The 22,243-nt window shown below is 46.0% G+C and overlaps 1 protein-coding gene across 7 annotated transcripts in view; it reads right to left on the bottom strand.

The window, feature by feature from the left end:
* RELCH (RAB11 binding and LisH domain, coiled-coil and HEAT repeat containing) overlaps window positions 1–22,243 on the bottom strand; it is a 760,620-nt gene that overhangs the window by 353,223 nt on the left and 385,154 nt on the right. For all 7 annotated transcript variants that reach the window (XM_085606887.1, XM_085606888.1, XM_085606890.1 and 4 more), the window contains one exon: window positions 5,955–6,119. In XM_085606887.1, coding sequence (XP_085463013.1) covers window positions 5,955–6,119 — 165 coding nt within the window. The remainder of the gene's footprint in view (window positions 1–5,954; window positions 6,120–22,243) is intronic.

The following is a 22,243-nucleotide window of genomic DNA, read 5'->3' as shown; positions in this document are numbered from 1 at the left end:
AAATAGGTTCAGTGAGGGCCTCATTGAATGGGAAAAGAGGTTCAGGGGTATGAGTAGAAGAATCTAAGAATTCTGTTTGGATGTTAGATATAACTACTGCTGAAGACAGATACAGGTGTATGAGGTAGTAAGTAGTTCCGGAGGAGGAATGCCTGAGGAGGATAGTAAGCTTCCACTTTGCAGAAGTGTCTAGATCACATCATCTTTTAGTGCTGCATATTGTAGATCTAGACCGGACTGGTACATATCCATTTGTTGTCATCTTCATCTAGACCTCCCAGTGTATCACCTTCCTCCAGGAAAAAACGTTCTTCCTCCAAAAGCCTTTGAGCCTCCTTTCTAGATCTGAGAGGGAGTATGGGAAAAACATCTCAATAAAGCTTTGATCGAAGCAGGAAAAAGTGAAGAATTGAAAGGGATATAGGTTATGTGCCTGCTGTAGCCGATGGGTTCAGAGTCGATGGGGTATCATGCATTGCCGATGGTGTCAAATGAGGCACCGGACGTGTTGGGTTCTGGTGCCGAAGGAGTCAAGTGGAGGAGGTGATGTTAGCCTCTGCGCCAAACCAATCTCCGTAAAAGAGTTAGGAAGTGAATTCACAAGTATGTCCTCATAGCTAAATGATCAACACAAAAATAAAATACTTGAGAATTTTGTAGTCACTACTGTTGAATTGCAGTTTGGACTTAGGAAGATAGGGTCAGCAACAGATATTTGAGAGGTCGTATCACCCTTAACACATTATGGCATGCTTCATCATTGCTGACCTCTCACACTGGGGTTGGAACAATGCCACTCCAGCAGACTCAACTGAGGAAAAATGCCCTGGGAGTTCCTATAAATCTTGTTTCAGGACAGATACTCAGGACCTTGTCAAAGCAAGTTACAAATACCTAGGGGTATACCCAAAAGTATTTTTTTATTAGGGAGTACCCCTGGTATTGTTTAAAAACACTAAAAATGGTCATATGAGGAAATACAATGATTCACCTGGCCATCTTGAATCCATAAATTACCAACATATTTCAACCTATAGCAAAAAGCCTAAAAGGTCTAAGGTCATTTTCAGGGCATAAGGATTCCCTAGCTAAGGTATCCACTCAAACCAAGCAAAAAAAGGGAATTATTAAATCCCTACTGGTCCCTCACTTAGATTGGCTTGAACTAAAGTCATATTAAACTACAGGCATCGTGGTTCAGTGTGAGGGACGTCTCCTTCGTAGTCAAACATTCTTCAGAAGGCAGATGTAGCCACTACACCTAGCAAGGCCCCCCCTCCACGGCCAAAATGTGGATGCTGGGTACGGTAGTTGATTCTCCCAAGAGACTTGTGGCACTAGGTAAAAGGGAGTAAACGGCGTTGGTTCAAACAGGGTTGGTTGAAACGGCGTTGGCATCCCTCCTGTAGTGTAGGATAAAGGACCAATGGGACTGACCAATGAACCAGTAGGTACTATGACCCTAGTGAACATACTAAACATAGTGTTTGGAAGGGGTGATGGATTCATCCCCGGAGTCGGGAAGTCAGGGTATTGGGCACCTGACTGGGGCTTGGAAGATGACTCCGCAGAAGGAACCGGATCCAAAGCTGATATCGGTGTCGAGCTGGTGTGAGTCGGCATTGAATCTTCTACCCGAAGCAGATGTTGATTGTCCAATTCTGGGTGAGGTGAAGTCTTCTCTTTTTCTAAATAAAGATTTTTATTGCAGAAGGCTCAACATAAGCCTCAAGCGGAACACACGTATCAGGGTGTTACATAGAATAACATAACACAGCGGAGTAATTTGACACTAAAATAAAAGCAGGGCATTACATTTACATGACCGAAACCAAAAAAAAATAGAAAACAAAACCCCCATAATAGTATGAAGCCACCACCCAGAAGGACCGATATATATGAACTAGTTACACCATATCCAGGTAATAAGCAGCCTTTTGTATCCCCTATTCCCTTTAGTTTTGAATGCAGGATATTCTAGTTCAGAAGAGAACCGCATTGTGACTAACCATGTGTCACAGGTGGGCAGAAGCTTGTTTCTCCAATCAAGTGTGAAAAAATCCTAAAAATAATGATAACAAATGAAGAGCTGTCCTATTGCTCCAAGATGTCTACAATTCTATAGAGAGAATAATATTCATACTCTCAAATTCCACCTGAATCCAGAGTTTATGAGAGAGCCACTGGCAAATTTCCGCCAAGAGACTTGAATTCGAGGGCAACTTGCAAACGTATGGAGAATATTTACTGCTGCCTGCCCACACCTAGTACAGCCGATACCGACCACTTGCATCCCCACCAAGTTTACCAGTCGCTCAGGTGTATACTGCAGCAATGCAACAGGCTTGTATTGCTGTAGCTTTAGCCTGGCAGATATTGAAAGGGTAGAAGATACTGTAAAAGCCTGAGCCATCATTGTTTCATCTACCTCAAACTGGAGCATTTTGTAGCCAATACCTCCAAATCATGCTCCCTGCGCTGATTTAAGCAGGTGTGTAATTTCCTAATACTAATCGAATCTACACCTTTGCAGATTAAGTCCAATAAATGATGTTCCTTGGGAATACAGATTGCCTTCCGATTGAGAAAATCCCGTATCTGGAGATATTTAAAAAGCTTTTGGCTGGGAGAGAGAAAGTCAGAAAAAGGACGAATTGTGCCAGCTGAAAATAATTGACCAATAGTTTTCACACCCAGTGTATGCCATTGCCGATAAACGGAATAGTGAAAAATATACAGAAAAAGATTGTTTCTATATACCGAAACATATAAGTGATTTTGATCAAAGTTACATTTTTGCCCCAGTCTTTCCAAATGGACCTGGCTTCCTGTATCATCATAAATCGAACCCTCTTTAAGTAGTTGGGATCAAACCTAGAGAAACAAGCATGAGGTTTTATCTCCAAGTTGATTTCTGATTTCCTCTGATATTTTCAACCATGGCTCACTGATATTCCAAGAGAAAGCTACTGAGAGCAGAAATGCAATCACGTGAAGAAAGAATTAAGAAAGCGGGCTGGTACAGCATGGAAAAAACAAGTTACTTATCTGTACACTGTGGTTCTTCAATATCTATATATTTTATAAATTCACATGCTTGAATCTTCCCCGTTGTCATGGTTGGAGTCCCACAGTAACAGTAAGATAGCAGGACCAAGCTTTACACTCAATTCTCCTTGAAATTCAAAAGTATTTAGTAACCAGTTATCATTTTAGAACATCCAAACGTCAACCCACCATGATGACAGGGAAGTTTCAAGCATGTGAATCTATAAAAGATACAATACTAGAGAACTGTAATTGCTTTGCAATGATGAGACTTTTTCTTATGATCAGAATATAAGTCAAGATTACAAAAGTGGCTGGAAGTCCTCATGGTCGGGAACCACATCTAAATTTCTTCCCAGACAGAATGGTGCTCTAGCCTGTGTTGGGGTTTAACTTAAAAATCTCCTGCTTTCTTCACTCAGAACAAGAATACGAGCCTGTCACTCTTCTCCTCTCTGGAATATTATGCCATTTGTTAGGTGTTCAGCTGTCTCTGTCCATCTTTCTATATTGCACTTCATCTTTTCAATATGGGATTCTTCATTTGTCACATTATTTGAATCTTTTTGGTAAAAAAGTATGCACAACAGTAGCAGACCATTGGAACAGAAATACCTATTGCAATCATAAAATATAGCTCAAAACATGAACTTCTCAAAAAGTCAAAGAACTTCAAACATTAACATTTTGCATAATCCAAGAAGTACATCATTGGCTTTCAAGTGATAAACCACATCAGACAGGCTCTGACATCCAAAAACCTAATTTCTCAATGTCCAGGTTACCTTATTCAGAGAGATATTTTCATCTTTTTCCTCAAATCAAGAAGCTCTGGGGCAGCTTCAGGGTTAGAACACAAAAACGATATCCCCCAACTACTCTCAATATGATCTGAATGTCCGTCCCAGCTTTACAAGGCTCAAATCCAGGAATATGTGCACTTTGGAGCCACCCACAATCAACTATCTCTTGCCAGCTTAGTTTAACATTTTAAGCTTCACCTATCCCATAGCCAGCACTTACTTCTGGCGGATTTTTATCCAGGGAAGGTTTGTTGGTACAGAAGATTTGGAGTCTTCTTCAAAGATTACGCTGTGCAAAAATCAATGCACCTCTGATATTACATTTCTGTCAGGGCATGGATTTCTAAGACTCAGATACTCATGGTCTTGCCTACAGTTTCCCAATATTTCTATCACAAATTCAAGATTAGAGAGAAAGGACTCCGTGCCACCTTTCACATTCTTATACTTGATGGTCCCTGTCTTCAACCTAATGTGCCAAGACTGCAATGCAATTTTTCATGTCCCCTAAAAACTACAGCCTCTCAATACAGTTACTTTTGTTTCTGTACAGTCCTCAAGATGCCCTGCCCATCTCTCACGATAGACATGATGAGGGCACACTCTTGCCTGAGAGACACTCCCATATAGCTGAGGCTGCCCTTAGTTTTCTCTTTGTGATTTTCCTGTCGCTGGGGTCCTTGGTGAAAAGAAATCTCACTTACTCATCATTAGGTGCTGCTTATAATCTTCAGTATATACATTTCCTTCAGAAATCACCTCCAGCTAACCTAAGAAATCCCACCGTTATAGCTGATGTGGGGCCACTTATCACACCATGAAGGAACAGAGCTTTGCTGCACTACTCTACCTCCAATTGCATGGCCATAGTTATCCACACACCTCAGAGCTACCAATGTCGCCACTGATGAGAGCTCCCTCAACATTCAGCTCTACCAGAGTGGAATTCATAGGGGCTTTCATAACTCATGACGTCCTCATCATGATATAGGCAATTTGAAGATAGGGGAGCACCTGAATGTCCACAGCGACTGCCGGATTCCCATTAGTGATTGGGGCAAGTGCACTCCGGATCTTATGTGCCTTCAGCCCAGCCCTCACGTCACTGGAAGAATTAGCGGGGGGATCACTGCACTGCACTGCACTCTCCCCAACTGACAGACCTGATGTGGAGCACAAGTTTAGGGGCAAAGCTCAGGAAGCAGCCAACTTGGTGTCTAGTATGGTCCTCATTTGTCACACTTGGCATTGGCCCTAAAGGGAAGAATCCTTTGGTAGGTGGTAGGTCTCCTGAGCTGGAATACAACCAGTGGGTTTATAATTGCAGTGTTCTCGCTTAAATTTATAGTGTATTTAGGTATGGTTAAAAAGACAAAAAGGGCAGCAGGATGATATCTTCATGCTGCCCTTTTTGGCTTTTTAAACATACCTGCCCACCATAAACCGTTTGTATGCTCTGCTCCAGCCTAAAGGATCTGTGAATATATCTTAAAGGGGCAAACCAGTGTAGATAAAAAACACAGCTGTTGGGCTAGTCCTGCATCTCCAACAATCACCAACAGTAGGTATACCATCATTTTAGTTTATCTGAGGACAGCTGGGGTTGTTATATCTTTTGGTACATCATTCACCCTATGGCCCCTTTAAACTTGCACACACTTGCAAACCAGAGATATAGGCAGGACTGGTCTGACTGATGAAAAATCAGACAAACAGGAAGGTGTGAGAAATAAGTTACAACAAACAGGAACATGACAAAGTAAGTGACGTAGAGGTTTGGCAAGTGAAAGGAAAAGAAAATAAAGAAGGAGGGGGAGAAAAACAGACTGAAAGAAAATAAAACCTCATGTTGACTTTCTAATGCATGGTCAATAAAGTAAGCTAAATATAAAGGTCATACATGCAGAGCAATATACGCAACATTCTCTATAATCAGTTGGAAAACACTGTCCCAGCACATTTTATTAAAAGCATACACACAGATAAACACTGACTTATTTAAGCTGGCAAAATGCTGGAAACGCCCATTGGAATTCTCAAAAACACTGAAAACAGGGCACTCCATTTACTTCAATTTGTGTGTGTTAAAAGTCAATTACCTACCACAAGCAGTTTTTCTATTTTGCTTAGCAATGTAGGAATAAGATGAGACTGGAGATTCCCCAGCTCTGTGGTCCATGCAGCATAGGCGGGTAAAAATACTTGATGTGTCGCGCTGACTACTCTTTCCGAAGGATCTCCAAGGGCTGTCAACAGCAGTTCAAATCCCTGAGAACACAGGCAAGAACACAAGAAAAAATACTTTACTGCTTAGACATATAAATATAATGTTTTAGCCAATATTACAAGACCATTACAGACAGAGATGTTTGAAGTCATAAGTGTTTTCACTGACTCGCGATCTAAACATGAAATTCAACAGTGTGTGACTATACTGGAATAATATACTTTCAAAACGTACTCCAAAAACTGACGTTCTGAGTATGCAAGAATCCGTATGGCCAGTCTATAGCTGTTCAAGTCAGTTGGAACAACCAGCAAGACAAAGTGTAAATAATGTGCAAATGGTACACTGCACCCTGATCTGGCTGTATCACAAAAAATAGTTTAGTGAAACACTGCATATGTAGCAATGCAACCGTCTCAAAATGTTCATGAATGCCACAAGAAAATTCTTTTTTTTTTTTTTAGACAGACTTTTATTAATTTTCATGTGAAAAACAAACATCCCCGTCGCCCAATGCCTGGACGATAAAAAGGATCAAAAAGAAGTATCATCAGCAGTTCAACAATCGCAGCCTAGCCCCATATCTACCATTCCATACGATACGATAGCTACATTATCCTACCGCCCACCATACATGTATCTTCCAATACAACAGAGTGGAACATCAATCCCCCCACCCACTCCCCCCTCTTATTCAAAAACATCCCCAACAATACCCCCCCCCACGCCACAAGAAAATTCTGAACAAAAATTCAGCTGTCATAGTATAATCATTGGGTATGCCTACAGCTTATTGCAGGAGGCAGGTACCCAAGTGATTTTTTGGGCAGAGGGTAATTAGGGCTTTGGTGAAGGCTTAAAATTATTTATGTGACAAAGATTGTATGGAGGTATTAGCATTCAATTTAGAGAAACCCCTGCTTGCGAGGTAATGAGCTTAGAAACATATGCAGCTGTTTCACAGGTCTTTGTTGGCAGGGTTCAAAGTTGGGTGTTTTATTCTTATAATGACAAGTCAAGGTATTCCTTTGGAAACTAAACCACATGCATATACACAGATACATAGCGGTGGTAATGCTGGAAAACTATTACAGGGATATTATTAATTAAGCTATGAGGCCCTTCTTGGCAAAATGTTGTGGTTATCTCATAATGTAATGTGGAATAGAGTGTACGCTCCTGGGGGGTTTTCATGTGGCAGTTGCTGCACGCTTTCACAGTTCTGTTCCACTTTGATTCACAGCTGTTTCAGCCCGAAGAATCAGTCTTCCCATCACGGCGTTGCCGTCATCGTGCGCGGTCATACAACGGGCCATTTTGGATCGGGCTGTTGTTCCAATGGAAGCGGTAGCAGATTGTGGAACCGCTGAATATTTTACTAATGGGCTCAAATTCTCGTCAGCTGCATGACTTCGGATGCTGGTTGATGCAGACTCTTCTCACAGATATTGTATTATACGGAGATAATTTTTCTTGCAGGGAAAATTATCTACCTCTGTTTAGCTACATATGTTTCTTATCTTCATTGCATGTTTATTAAAACTTCACTCCATACAAGGGGCAGTATTCCCGTATGTCTCGTAGGCTATTGGCGAAGCATGGACAGAGAACTAGTACTATTGCTGAACAAGTCCATTTAGCCACATTATGAGCACACAGTTTCAGCATCAGTCCGCCACAGGTCTTTTGGCCATCAGGACGGGAACCTAGGCTGAAATGAGCAGAGTGGAAAACGTATTTTTTAAATTACATTGGTGCAGTGGACGAGTCAAGTCAAATGTTTGAACAGAAAAAGAGGAACCTATTACGATCATTGGGCCCTCAGGTGCTTAAAGTATACAATCAGATGCCTAAGGGTTTGGTTTCAGGAGATGTAAATGTTCGTAATTCAGCTACACTTGATATGGATAACTATTTTGCACCGAAAGTCTGTATCACAAAATGTTTTCAGTGGAAACGAGACAAACTAGAAACTGTGGGTGAATACGGAGCAGAATATAAAAAAATAATAATTGCTATGGATTGTAAAGTTGGACATATTCCTGATGATTTGATTAGGGATCAAGTTGTCATGCATGCTTGTAACCCATTTATCCAAGAACGTCTTTGGGTCAATGGGGATTCAGCTTTAGAGGTTGATCTGGCCATAGTACGCAAAGGCTGAAATCTCAGGGAGATGTGCTGTGGCTCTTAAATAAGTTGTAAGTGGTGAAAAGAAGTCTAATGTTTTGTTTCACAATACAAAAAGTACAGGCTTGATGTTCTCATTGTGACAGCAAGAACCATCTGGCAAGAGCTGTCCTGCAGCTAGGCAAAAGTGTAGTAGTTGTTGGATTATCGGCCCTTTCGAAAAATTGTGCAAGAAGAACAGTGCAAGGGTGAAGTGTGTGAATGATGATCAACACAAGGATGACGATTTTCTGAGCATAATGCTGGTGAAAAAGTTAGTGATGAATGTTCGAAACAATTTGGTCCTGAGTATTAATGAAGAGATGTGTAAAAACAGCCTGAGTGTTGGATAACTATTGGTGGTGTTCGGGTGAAAATATTTGCAGACTCTGGTTCTCTGTACACTCTATTTAACAAGGATATGTGAAAATCTCTTTTGTTGAGAAGGTGGGAGACAAACTGAATGATCCAGACATACAAGCAGAAGGTTATAGTGGTGAGAGAATTGCTATGTTAGGTTTGAGGTGGTTCACACTTAAATTTAAAAACAAACGTGCTTGGGGACAATTATGTGTGGCAAAGAATGGACCACCAATGCTAGGTTGGTTTGACCAACAATAAAATTCCATATTGTTTTAGATCCTAATATCCCGGAGCAAGTGTTGGTGCTGGATGAAGGAACAACTGCTAGAGACGGGATGCTGAAGAGATTTCCATGCGTATTTAGTAACAAATAAGGCAATTTAGAATGTTTTGAACATAAAATATTACATAAAGTTGGATGCCATTCCTAAAGGGCACAAGCTTTGGAACATTCCTATCTTGGTTAGGGATGAGGTGTCAAAGGAACAGGATAAACAGGTTGCTTCGTCAGTGAAGAACAAGTTACTAACCTTCGGTAACGATGTATCTGTAAGAAACATTAGTTAGTTAGATTCCTCACCTTAGAATATCCCCAGGCGTCAGACTGGATCCGGAAGATTTTTCGTCAGCAATACCCCTTGCGCGTCGCTAGGCGTCGTCTGCGGCTCCGCGTCCGTCGTCGGCGTCGTGCGCCGGGATGACGTCGTCGGAGTACTTAGACGCCGCCCTCGCGCGCTGACGTCAGTTCTTGTACATAGCCTTCCGCGCCAGGAACGCAGAGCCATGCAAAGACCGACACTGGTGCCAAAAATAAAATCTAGGGGCCTGAAAGGACAACCTTAACCCTAGATGTCAGTTCGCAGAACGGGGAGGATGGGTGGGTCGGTGAGGAATCTAACTAACTAATGTTTCTTACAGATACATCGTTACCGAAGGTTAGTAACTTGTTCATCTGAAAGAAACACGTTAGTTAGATTCCTCACCTTAGAATAGATACCCAAGCAATACCATCCCCGGTGGTGGGTCTGCGAACCAAGATCACACCAGAAAGTCCTGGAGGACAGAACGGCCAAAGAAGCCATCCCTCCGGACTTGGCTGTCAAGGCAATAATGCCTGGCAAACGTGTGTAGAGAAGCCCACGTCGCCGCCTGACAGATGTCCTGCAAAGGGACTCCCCGTCCCAAGGCAGTAGTAGCCGCCGTGGCCCGAGTAGAATGGGCGCGCAGCCCAACAGGAGGGTCCTTTTTAGCCAAGGAATAGCAGATTTTTATACACAAAACGACCCACCGAGAGATGGTTCGTTTGTGCACAGCTTTCCCCTTCTTAGCGCCCACGTACCCAACAAAAAGCTGGTCGTCCACCCGGAACTGTTTTGTGCGGTCCAGATAGAAGGAGAGCGCACGTTTTGGGTCCAGACGGTGGAGCCTCTCTTCCTCTTTGGAAGGATGCGGAGGCGGAAAGAAGGTGGGCAAGGTGACAGACTGCCCAAGGTGAAATGGAGTCACCACTTTAGGAAGAAAAGAGGGACGAGGCCGAAGGACAACCTTGTCCGGATGAACAGATAGAAAAGGAGGCTTTGAAGATAAAGCCTGGAGCTCACTCACCCGTCTAGCCGAGGTGATGGCTACCAGAAAAGCAGTCTTTAGAGTTAGAAGACGAAGAGGGCAATTGTGAAGAGGCTCGAAGGGAGCGCACATCAGGAATGTCAAAACCAGATTCAAGTCCCACTGAGGCATTACAAAAGGGACAGGAGGGAACGTGTGTGTAATGCCTTTGAGAAAGCGTGTAACCACAGGGGACTTGAAAAGAGAAGGCTGATCAGGAAGCCGCAAGAAGGCGGAGATGGCAGCAAGATAACCTTTCAGGGTGCCCAGGGCAGAGCCCTGCCGGGCCAGAGAAAGAAGGAAGAGGAGAACCTCAGAAAGAGGGGCGGAAAGGGGATCCACAGCCTTTGCTGTGCACCATGCCACAAATTTGTTCCACCGGCAGGCGTATACCGACTTTGTGGAGGGACGCCTGGCTGCCAGAATGATATCACAGACTTCAGGAGGCAAGTCAAATGGCATCAACTGCCGCCGCTCAATCTCCACGCATGGAGGTGGAGGCTGGACAGGTTCGGGTGGAGGACCGTCCCCTGCTGCTGCGACAGAAGATCCTCCCGAAGGGGCAGACGTATCGGGGGATCGGTCAACAGACTGAGTAGCTCGGGATACCAGTATCTTCGTGCCCAATCCGGAGCCACCAAGATGACTTGGGCCCGGTCGCGCCTGATCTTCTTCAGCACTCTGGGCAGAAGTGGTATAGGCGGAAAGGCGTACAACAGACCGCAACTCCACTCGTGACGAAAAGCGTCGCCGAGCGAGTGCCGCCTTGGAAATTCCAACGCGCAGAACTGCTGACATTGCGCGTTCTCTTCGGTGGCGAATAGATCTAACCAAGGCTCTCCCCACTGCTGAAAGAGGCCTTGCACCACTTCGGAGTTCAGACGCCATTCGTGATCCATCATGCACCGGCGGCTGAGTTCGTCTGCTCTGGCGTTCAGAGAGCCCGCCAGATGTTGAACCACCAGGGTGACGCCCTGGTGTTCCAGCCATGTCCAGAGGCGCAGAGCCTCCTGACAAAGGGTCCACGACCCCACCCCGCCCTGTTTGTTGCAGTACCACATGGCGGTGGTGTTGTCCGTGAACACCTGCACGACACTTCCCCTGACAGAGGGAAGGAAGGCTTTCAGTGCAAGCCGGATCGCTCTCAACTCCAACAGGTTGATGTGGAGACGAGACTCCGCCGGAGACCAGAGGCCTCTGATCTCCGCCTCTCCCATATGGCCACCCCAACCCAGGAGGGACGCATCCGTCACTACGACATGCTCCGGTTGGGGAAGGGAGAGGCTCTTGCCCTTGACCCACTCGCGGTCCGTGAGCCACCACTGCAACTGCTGTGCAGTGCCCTCCGAGATCAAGACATGGTCGGACAGGTTGCCGTGATGCTGGGCCCACTGAAACTTCAGGTCCCACTGCAGAGCCCGCATGCGCCGCCTGGCGTGATGCACTAGTAGGATGCAGGAGGCCATCAGCCCCAGAAGCCGCAACACTAGCCTGACCGAAACCCGGGATAGAGGCCGAAAGATGGGAATCAGGGCCTGTATATCCCGGACCCGCTGTTCCGGTGGATGGACCCGGAACTGCGCCGAATCGAGAACCGCTCCGATGAAGAGGAGCTTCTGAGAGGGACTCAAGTGTGACTTCGGCACGTTGATGGAAAACCCCAGCAAATGCAGGAGATCCGCCGTAGTCTGGAGGTGGGAGACGACTGCCTGGGGCGAGCCCGCCTTCAACAACCAGTCGTCGAGATAGGGGAAGACTGGGACCCCTGATCTGCGCAGATGAGCTGCGACCACCGCCATCACTTTCGTGAACACCCGAGGGGCACTGGTGAGGCCGAAGGGGAGCACGGTAAACTGAAAGTGCTCTTGGCCCACCGTGAACCGCAGGTAACGCCGGTGGGCCGGCAGGACGGGGATATGGAAATATGCGTCCTGCAAGTCCAACGCTACCATCCAGTCTCCAGGGTCTAGGGCAGCTAAAACCTGAGCCAACGTTAGCATCTTGAACCTTTCCTTTCGGAGGAAGGCATTGACGTTCCGGAGGTCCAAGATAGGGCGCAGGCCCCCCTTGCCCTTCTTGGGAACCAGAAAGTAGTGGGAATAACAACCACGACCTACTTCTGGACTCGGAACGCGCTCGACGGCCCCCTTGGCCAAGAGAGCCGAAACTTCCTCGCGGAGAAGATCCAAATGATCCCCCGAGATACGGTGGTGCTGTGGTGGCATGGCTGGAGGGGTCGTCTCGAAGGGGAGGGAGTAGCCCCTTCGGACGATTTGCAGCACCCACCTGTCCGATGTTATGGACCGCCAGTGGAGCAGGTGATGGCGAACTCTGCCGCCCACTGGCGTGGTATGGGCCTGAAAGCTCGGACTAGGAAGGCTTTGAGGCGGATGCTGCCGGGGTGGATGTGGGCTGACCACGTCGGCCTCCATTTCCGCCACGGCGGAAGCCACGTCCGCGACCGCGCGCAGGTTGGTTCTGCGGCTGGTGGCTCTGCGGACGTGAGGAGGCGCCCCTTCCTTGGCCACGAAAGGGGCGAAAAGCGGAGGTGTGCGCCCGCGGAGCCGAGAGGCCCAAGGACTTGGCCGTAGCCCGGGAGTCCTTAAAGCGGTTCAGCGCACTGTCCGCCTTCTCACCAAACAGGCGAGTGCCATCAAAGGGCATGTCCATGAGGGTGTTCTGGACATCCCCGGAAAATGACGTGGACCGCATCCAGGCGTGGCGGCGGAGCGCCACCGTGGTGGAAATCGCCCGACCTAGCGAGTCCGTGGTGTCAAGCCCACATCTTATGGCGTGCCGTGCTGCATCCCTCCCATCGGCCAGAGCCTGGGAAAGACGTGGCCGGACCTCCTCCGGACACAGGGGCAGCACGTCCTCCACCGTATCCCACAGGGAATGGGAATAACGGTCCAAGAGACAGGCGGTATTTAAGGACCGCAGGCCCAAACTAAGGGACGAGAACAGTTTCTTGCCAAACTGCTCGAGTCTCTTGGAATCCCGGTCCGGCGGAGCGGTCGGGAAGGAGGATTGGGAAGTAGAGGCCTGGATAACCAGACTCTCGGGGGTGGGGTGTTGGGACAGGAAGCTGGGGTCGCCCGGAGCAGGGCGGTGGCGCCTGGCAACGTTCCTATCCACAGGAGGAACTGTGGAGGGCTTGGACCAGGTGCCCTGCAGAACGTCAGTGAGGGCCTCGTTAAACGGCAGCAGAGGCTCAGTGGAGCTTGCTGAGGTTTGAAGCACCTCAGTGAGGATGTTGGTCCTCACAGCCACGGCAGGCAACTCGAGCCCAAGGGCCTCAGCCGCCTTGCGCAGCACCACAGAAAATGCTGCACCCTCCTCCGAAGCCACGGTCGGAGGAGAAGTGAATCCAGCGTCTGGCGAGGTGTCCAGCCCGCTGGCCTCCCCCAGTTCATCTGCCCAGTCCTGAGAAAGCTGTGACTGAACAGCCAGAGGGTCCTCGAACCCCTCCCAGTCGCCCCCTTCTTCCGATTCCTGATAAACAGGAGGAATGATCGGAACCGGACTGTAGAGATGGTAGGTCTCTAGCGGCGTCGGATGCGGCGTCGGCGGACGCCGTGCCGGCGTCGGGTCCGGATGAGGGCTAAACTGGGGCGTCGGCGTCACAGGCGTCGGCGTCGGCGTCGGTGGTTCAGGCGTCGGCGCCGGTGGAGGAGTGACAAGGTCAACCGGCGTCGACTGGGGCCCGGGCATGGGCCCCGCGGGGACCTGCGGCGTCGAGACCGGAGTCGTCGACGGCGCCGGGGCCGGAGCCGCCGGCACGCGAGGTCGCCCAGTCGAGCCCGCGGGGCCCGAAGGCGCGCCAGCGGGCGTCGACGGCGGGGCCAGGCTCCTCATGGCCGAGAGGAAGGCGCTGATCTCCGCCGGCGCCGCGTCAGCCCCAGGGACCGGAAGGTATGGGGGCGGACGCGGCACCTGCGGCTCCGCCGGAGCCGCGGGGGTGGAACCACTTGGACCCTCGGCCGAGTCACGCGACCGGCGAGGGGAGTCCGAAGAGCGATGTCGCCTCTTGGACTTCTTCGAGTGCTTGGACTTACCCGACGACTTGGAGCCCGACGATCGATGGTGGCGTCGGCTAGGGCTCCGCGAGCGATCCTTGGACCTCCTCCTGGACCGGGATCGCGCACGACGCGGAGCCGAGTGGCGAAGCTCGAGAAGCTTGCGGGACCGCTCCCGCCTAGCCTTCGAAGTCAGGGCCTGGCAGTCGTTGCACGACTCCGCGTCGTGGTCGAGGCCTAAGCAATAGAGGCACCGGCGGTGGTGATCGGTCACCGACATCAGTCGATGACAGTCTTCACAAGCCTTGAACCCAGGCATCCTACCGGCACCAGATGTCGACAGACAGGGATCAAAAATGATCAAAAAGAGTTAGTCAAAAAAGACTAAAAGGGGTAGCTCTCCCGGATCTGCGCTTACTGGCGCGGAAAAAAGAAGAACTGACGTCAGCGCGCGAGGGCGGCGTCTAAGTACTCCGACGACGTCATCCCGGCGCACGACGCCGACGACGGACGCGGAGCCGCAGACGACGCCTAGCGACGCGCAAGGGGTATTGCTGACGAAAAATCTTCCGGATCCAGTCTGACGCCTGGGGATATTCTAAGGTGAGGAATCTAACTAACGTGTTTCTTTCAGATTTGAACCTATTGAAGATTCTAATTTGGTTTCTCATTTAGTAGTGGCACAACAGTAATGGAAAGATCAGTGTGTTGATTTGCCCCATCCAAACAATAAGACTGTTATTATTGACGGACTCCCCTTACCTAAAATTAATAAGATTGGAGGGGTTTCAGGCTCCATGCATGATGGCCCAACAGCAAGGGGTGCGTGCTCCATGAATGATGAAGGATGTAAAGCACCATTACTATGAATGGTACATATTTGGCATCTGATGATGATGCTGTCACTGGATTGTATGATGCAGGATAATCTGAGATTACTACTAGTACATGTATGGTATGCTATGGTAATAAAAAGATTACAACAAGAAAAAAGATTTATGAGATAGTAACTTGTCTCACTCCACTATTGATCTTTCTTCAGTGTAACCACAAGATCTTATTGTCTTCAGAATCGATGGTTTTAACATAATTTATTACTCCATTGGATGCTATCAATTCAATCGTATGCCGTTTGAATTGGCATCAGAAGCAGCCGTTTTCCAATGTCTACTGTTTAATCTGTTTAACAACTGGATGGCCTATTTTCAGGCTGACATTTTAGTTTTTGGGACTGATGAAGGCCGAAAATGATGCCAGACTAATGAAGGTTTTATACATTCTAGAGAATGCACTTACAGTAGAATATTTCAAATGAAATTTGCAAAGGAGAGTGTTACATACCTAGGTCATATCATCAATGACCATGGGGTCAAACTGAAGTCCACCTTCGTGAGTGCAATTGGGAATGAGCCTACTCCTACAAACAAAGATGATGTTATGTCTTTTTGTGGGTATGGCTGAGTTTTGCGCAAAGTATATTTCTAATTTTGCAGAAAAAAATGTATCAGACAGTTACTCAAAATACAAATATATTTAATTGGTCTGCTGTGTGCGAGGAGGATTTTTGTGTCCTAAAATCTGCAAGTGCTAATGCTATTTATTTTATTATTTTTTTTGTTTTAGAAAGTTTTGATCCATGTGCAGAAAGTTTGATCACTACTGTCGCAAGCAGGAAGGGTCCGAGGGCTGTATTGACTCGGGTAGATGCCAAAAGTGGTAGAATATGTAATTACCTATGCGTCTAGATTTTAATCTCCAAGTCAAGAGAGGTGCCCAATTATTGAGAGAGAAACTTTGGCATGTGCTTGGGCTTTAAAGCATTTTAGATCTTTTATCTGGGTGGAACCTTGTACAATTCGTTGTGATCACAAACCATTAGTCAAACTTTTAACGACTGAAGGGTCTGTCAATGCATCCAGGATCTTTGTCTGTACTTCAGGGCTACAAGTGGTGGCTTTCAACCATCCTTGGCGCCTCAACACCGCCGCACTTGCAAGCTGGTGAAGCCCCATGTTGGCTATGTCCACAGCACAATCGATAGCCTCATAGGCTCTTCGCTATCCCCCCATAAGGATGTTTCCAGCTTCCTGCTTCTTGTAGTCGGGGATGAGGTCTAGCAAGGAGGCCATGTCAGACCACATCTGCCGATCATAACAGCTGATGGTACCCAAAGTGTTGGTTGATTTGATGGAAGTCGCAGCCATGGCAGAGAAACGCTTCCCCATAATGTCTAGCCTACACCCCTTCTTATTCGGGTGAGTTGAGATCAGGGTGGCCGGGTTCTTTGATCTCCTCTGCTCCGCTTCAGAAAGGACAGAATCCAGCCTCAAGTGGCCAGTCAGGAAGGATGGGGAATCTTCTGGGGCCCTGTTTTTTTTTGCCTATGTAAGAGAGCACTGGTGGAATTGTGGCTAGAGTTGTAATTATTTTTACTCCATCTTGTCAAATATAGTCAAATATCAGGATTGTCCGAATGGATTTCCTAGCCTCCTCCTTGAAATCATGCAGGAAGCAGTCTGTATGTTTCACAGCCATGTGAAGATGGAATCTCCATTAATTTGTGGAAACCCCCGATGTCCTCTGGAGGTGAATACGCTTGATGGTGTGATGAAGAAGTGGAAGTGGGAATAATGTAAACTTCCAGGGATATGCAGGTGTAGGATCTTGGATATTGCCCTCTTCTCTCTCCTCATCCGAGAAGGAAGGGTTGACCGATCAGGCCACTGAGGGCATGGTACTGTTGGTGTCACTGGTAAAGCCGGTGTTCAAGGGACAGCGGCTGAACTGGTGGTGGCTCTATTTGGATATTTTGGGGTGGAAACCTGTTTATAGTCAGCCAGCATTGGCTGAAGATCTTGAATTAAAGATGGTGGTAGATGTGCCATCTCTCTAGGGCCACGATTCGGGAAGATAGCCATAATGTTGGTAATAGCGCGATGGTGCCAGATATGGCTCATAGTATTGCTCCTTTTCCTCTTCTTGGTGCTCTACATGCTATTTGGATGGACTATGAGCAACTCAATATAATCCATCCTCATCCTCTTCATCCAACTCCTGAAGGTCCAAAAGGCGCGAGGGAGGCAACGGAGAGATCTTGCAAAACGTCGACAGCTCTGGATGTAAAAATGTCTTACACACCTTTATTATAGTCGACGGTGGTGTTGACGATATCATAACCACTGATACTACGCTGCAACCTCCTTGATGCGCTCCACCCCACGCTGCACGCGGGCCACTGGGACTCCGATGCCCACAAAGCAGGGCACTTGACGGGCAACCAAGCACCCAGCACACATCCTTATGTGAGCCCAGGAGCCAGCTGACAACGCTACGCAACGGGCGGATGCGAAGCGCCCTTCTCACACGCGGACAATGCGCTTTAGCTGAGAAACAACGCGACACATATCAGAAAAGCACCACCGATTCGCTTACACGCAATGTACACACCTGAATCCTCTATCTAGGTACAACTGAGCTCCGCCGCCGGACCTCCGGGTTGTCGGCTAAACGGCTGTGTTTAAACATTTGACAGTATGTACTCGAACATTGCTGACCTGATGCTCTGTCGCAGAATTGTACATTGCCAATTGATGCAACTATGGTTAATAAAAGTTATCAAAAAAAAAAAAAAAAAAATCATAACCACTGATGATGGAATGCCACTTCTCAACGGTGCTATTGCACCCGGGGTTGCCGCCGACGGTGTGGTAGTCTACGGTGTCGTTGACGACAGGAGGGTCATCGACGGTGTCTTCGCCAACTTTATTGATGGAGTCTTCGTCGATGATATAGACATCGATGGGATAGACGTCAACAATGATGGCGTCAGCGAGATCCATTTTGATGGTATGGAGTCGGGGATCGCCACTGTCATTGTCCCTTCCATCGACAGATCTGACGATGTCACAGTATTACTTGTCGTCGTCGACGACGATCATGGGGCGGTCGACGATGGTGCCGTCAATTACGATTTTTTGCCTCTGGACCTCCCAGAATCTGAGGAGGAGGTTCTATGAAGCTTCTTTCCCTTTCTCACAGGAGTAGAGAAAACTGAAGATGAATGCTCTGAGGAGACTTTAAGATGTTTCTCCTTTTTAGAGCTCTTCATCTCTTGGGACGGTTTGTGGTGCTTCCTGCCCTCTCCAGAGTCACCCTCATGAGATCTGGCTCTCTTGTAAGGTCTGGATGACCTATCACTGTACTCTTCTGATGATTTCTGTTGCTTAGTAGACTGGAGTTACAAAAGCAACCTCCTCTCTCTATCCCTCAGAGTTTTAGAAGAGAAAGTGCGACAGATTTTGCACTGCTTTACGTCATGAACTGGGTGGAGGCAATAAATACGGTCTTTGTGAGGATCATCCACATGTCTTGCAGGGACGGAAAAGGCCTTTTTTTTATCAGACATAATGAAGAAAAGATCTCAGGAATAAGTTCCAGAAGTTTGTAGAAGAAAATTGAGTAGAACTCCGGGAGACCCTCTTCACACACGACGTGCGGTGAAAATCGGAGGGAAACTGCCTCTGCTAAGAGAGTTCTAAGGGGTGGTAGCAGCTGATTGGCTGCATTCAACATTTGGCCCTTTTTGAAAAAAGGACATAGATAGGCTATTTAAAGCCTGGCTCAGGGCCATTATAATTGAGACAAAGAGGGACCCCCTGCAGAGTACAGTGCCTCCTAGGGCAGGGAAATACCAACTGAAGACAGTAAATACCTAGGCAGTTGCCTGGTCACACAAGGACCAATTACAAATCATTGATATATGAAGTGAATCAGTGTACTAAACATTTAAATTAAAAAATACATGTTATTATTATAAATTCATAGTAAAAACAATCTGATCCGAAATGTTGCTACATATTACATTTAGCAACTTATTGACAGATATAATACATACAAAAAAAAAGGGCCATTTTAGACTATGAAATTATTTACATACTGCTTGATTATGTTACAGTGGGATTCCTATCTCGACGACAGGGAATGATTCAGGTATGTGAATCCATGAAAGATACCTCTATACTGGATAAACTTAGTTCACAAAGGATTAATACAATTTCTAAATATCTTTGGTTCTATCCAACAAGAAACTAAGAACCATCCTGGCATCCAATGTATGCAAATATATCTCCACTCTGGATAGAGGACCTAACGAAATAATGGCAAAGTAATCAACGGATTAACCTGAAAACACAAAACATTTATTTTAATAAAAAGATAGAATTGCTTTTATTACCACTGAGTTAGCATGAAAAAACTATTTAAGGTTCTTTAGAACTTAATGCTTAGATTTCACTAATCCTACAAGTAAATGTTACTGCTACGAAATTTTGTTTTCCTGGAGATGTTATGCAACAATACCTTATGGACAGGTTGAAAAACTGTACAGTTTCACAGAGGTGAAAGCCTCGCAGGTGAAAAAACTTTCTTTCAACCTTGCAATTAATAATGGGAATAGTAAAGAAAGAAATCAATGAACAACCTTTTGGGTAACCACCAAAAGCTACCAGTTCCACCTTGAGGAACACAAGCTGAAGACCTGCCTCCACCAAAGCTGAAGCAGGTATAGCACTATTGCATCTTCTTGACAAGTGATTGGACTGAAATCATTCTGCTGGCACTAGATGCAGAATCTCTTTAATAAAAAGTAAAAGTCCATCTTTTTGACAATATGTTTGCTTATCTCAAGACGGTAATGAACTTGCTAGAGAGATTCAAATGTCCCTTTCATTTCAGGAGTCTTGGGGCCATGCTCAAAGATGGTAGAAAGTTGGGATGGTAAATCCTATCCTTCATTCAGGCTAAAAGGTCTAGTTTGCACTGCAACTACCTGCGCGGTCTCTCCGAGAGATTCAGTAGATCAGAGTACACCATTGCCTTGCCCATTCCGGAGTGATCAACATGATACTTGATCTCGACTGTTTCAGCTTTTTCAAAGGAGATGTAATCAGAGGAATTGTCAAAGTAAAAAACAATGCTTCTGATTAGTTCACTACTGAACAGTTGTCATGAAAGCTGAGGTTGAAGCTTTAGCATTTTTTGTTTTTGGTACTTGAAAATAGTTTTATTTGAGGATGATCCAAATTACAAAAGAAGGCTTTAAGAGTCTCATTGATAAACACCCGCTCAGGGTTTTCCAACATCTGCCTGCTTAAAGCAAATGCTTCAAACTATTTTACTCCTGGCAAATTGATCGCACTTTCCTGGTTGGCAACCATTTCTAATAATTTGAGTTTACTATGATGAAGTTCTTCACTTGAAACCATCCTACTTGCTGAGATAATGGCGGGTGGTGGTGCTATCTGGTTAATGAGATACTGGGTGTTCTTCTGATACCAGAGCCCTTGCAGTGCTAGATGGCTTAGCTGAACACTTTACCCGGTAAATGATGCATCCATGACGATTGATTGTGACAGAATTTCTGATGTGATAGATCTACTAGCAACAGATTCCACTTGTGAAATCACTACTTGAACTACTGTATAGCAGCTTGTGACTGAACCAGCTTGTCTTCTTATTTCCCTTCTATTCGATTCCACTTCAAACACTGCTGTAACAGTTTCATGTGATGCTGTCTGGTATACGGAACAATCATAATATTTGTTGTCATTGATCCGGGGAGTGATAAAATGTGGTAAGCTGTTGGGAAACTTGACTAGTTGAAAACAATGCATTTCTTTTCACATGACAAGACTCTTCACGTGAGGGATGCGTGGTGACCTGAGGTGTGCCAAGTGTAGTGCCCAGGTAATTGCAACGACTTGTGTGTGTTACAGTCACGCTGAAATCTTGAGTAGTTTTGTTCAAGCAATCATGTATGTGCAAAAAAATATCCTTTGTGTCAAATAAGCCATTAATACTGTCAAGCACTTCAAAATAATTAGAGGTGATGTTTTTAGTCCAAAAGGAAGCATTCTGTGCTGATGTTTTTCACTTACAATAACATTTCCAAGCAATGAAAATATGGAAATACACATCCTGCAATTCGATTGCACACATCTAATTGTTCTTTTACAATTATACAATTAGGTAAATTTGATCAATCAGTAACCTCCAAAAGTTTCCTTCTTAAAATCCATTTCTTAGTCAATCTGACATTGAGAATGGGTGTGAACGATTTCTTGTACCTTCTTTTCGGAAAAAACAACCTGAAATAAATCTCCTTTTCTCTTTGTGCAGGAAGAATCATTTCTATGGTCTTTTTCTGGAAAAGAATCACTGTCTATGCATGAAGTTCAATTTAGATTTTGTAGCTGGCTTTTGGAGCAAAGATGGGGGAGTCTTACAGTGTAATGCATAACATTTCTGCACAGCATTTATTACTCCTCTGTATTTAATTAAGCTTTGCCATTCTTCAAAGATGATATGCAATACTTCCTCCCACCAAAGAGGCCTACAATGGCGGGTATGTTGGTGAGCCAGAGGATTGCTGGTCTCTTCTACCTCTGGACGGATATCTGTAGTGGTATTCCCGACAATGGCGTAGTTCAGACTTTCTGTGGTAAAGTCTCCATAATGACAGACACCAAGGTTTGAGACATTACCAGAGGAATATTAAACTTTGCGTTTCTTTTTGCCAACACCTCTTGAAATAATATTATCAGCCGGGAAAACCATCTTAGTTTCAGAGGCAAAGATGGCTCAAGGGAATTATTAACAGAATCTGCATTCGGAAACTCCTTCTACTTGGTACATGCATGATTTTGTCTTTTCTATCTTCCTTTTTAGACTTTGACAGAACTCCCACACAAGTATGTCACGTACAATGAACATACAGGCTTTCAGGAACCAGTGCCCTGGAAGAATATTTTTCAAATGAGACTGCTGCAAAGGCCAGTGATTTATTTTAATGCTCAGTAATAAAATGAGACACTGCTTTATGACCTTCCAAATTTATGGGGCCGCAATGGCTGCTAAGCAGGGCCATCCTCTGGCATGACAATGAGAGGCTTAGTCTGAAGAAAGTTGGCAATAAAAAAGAATACATACAATATCTATGTTTATGTGTAAACGTC

Source organism: Triturus cristatus, chromosome 5_2 (assembly GCF_964204655.1).
Source record: "Triturus cristatus chromosome 5_2, aTriCri1.1, whole genome shotgun sequence".
Lineage (NCBI taxonomy): Eukaryota > Metazoa > Chordata > Amphibia > Caudata > Salamandridae > Triturus > Triturus cristatus.
This window is presented reverse-complemented; position numbering and strand designations above follow the sequence as displayed.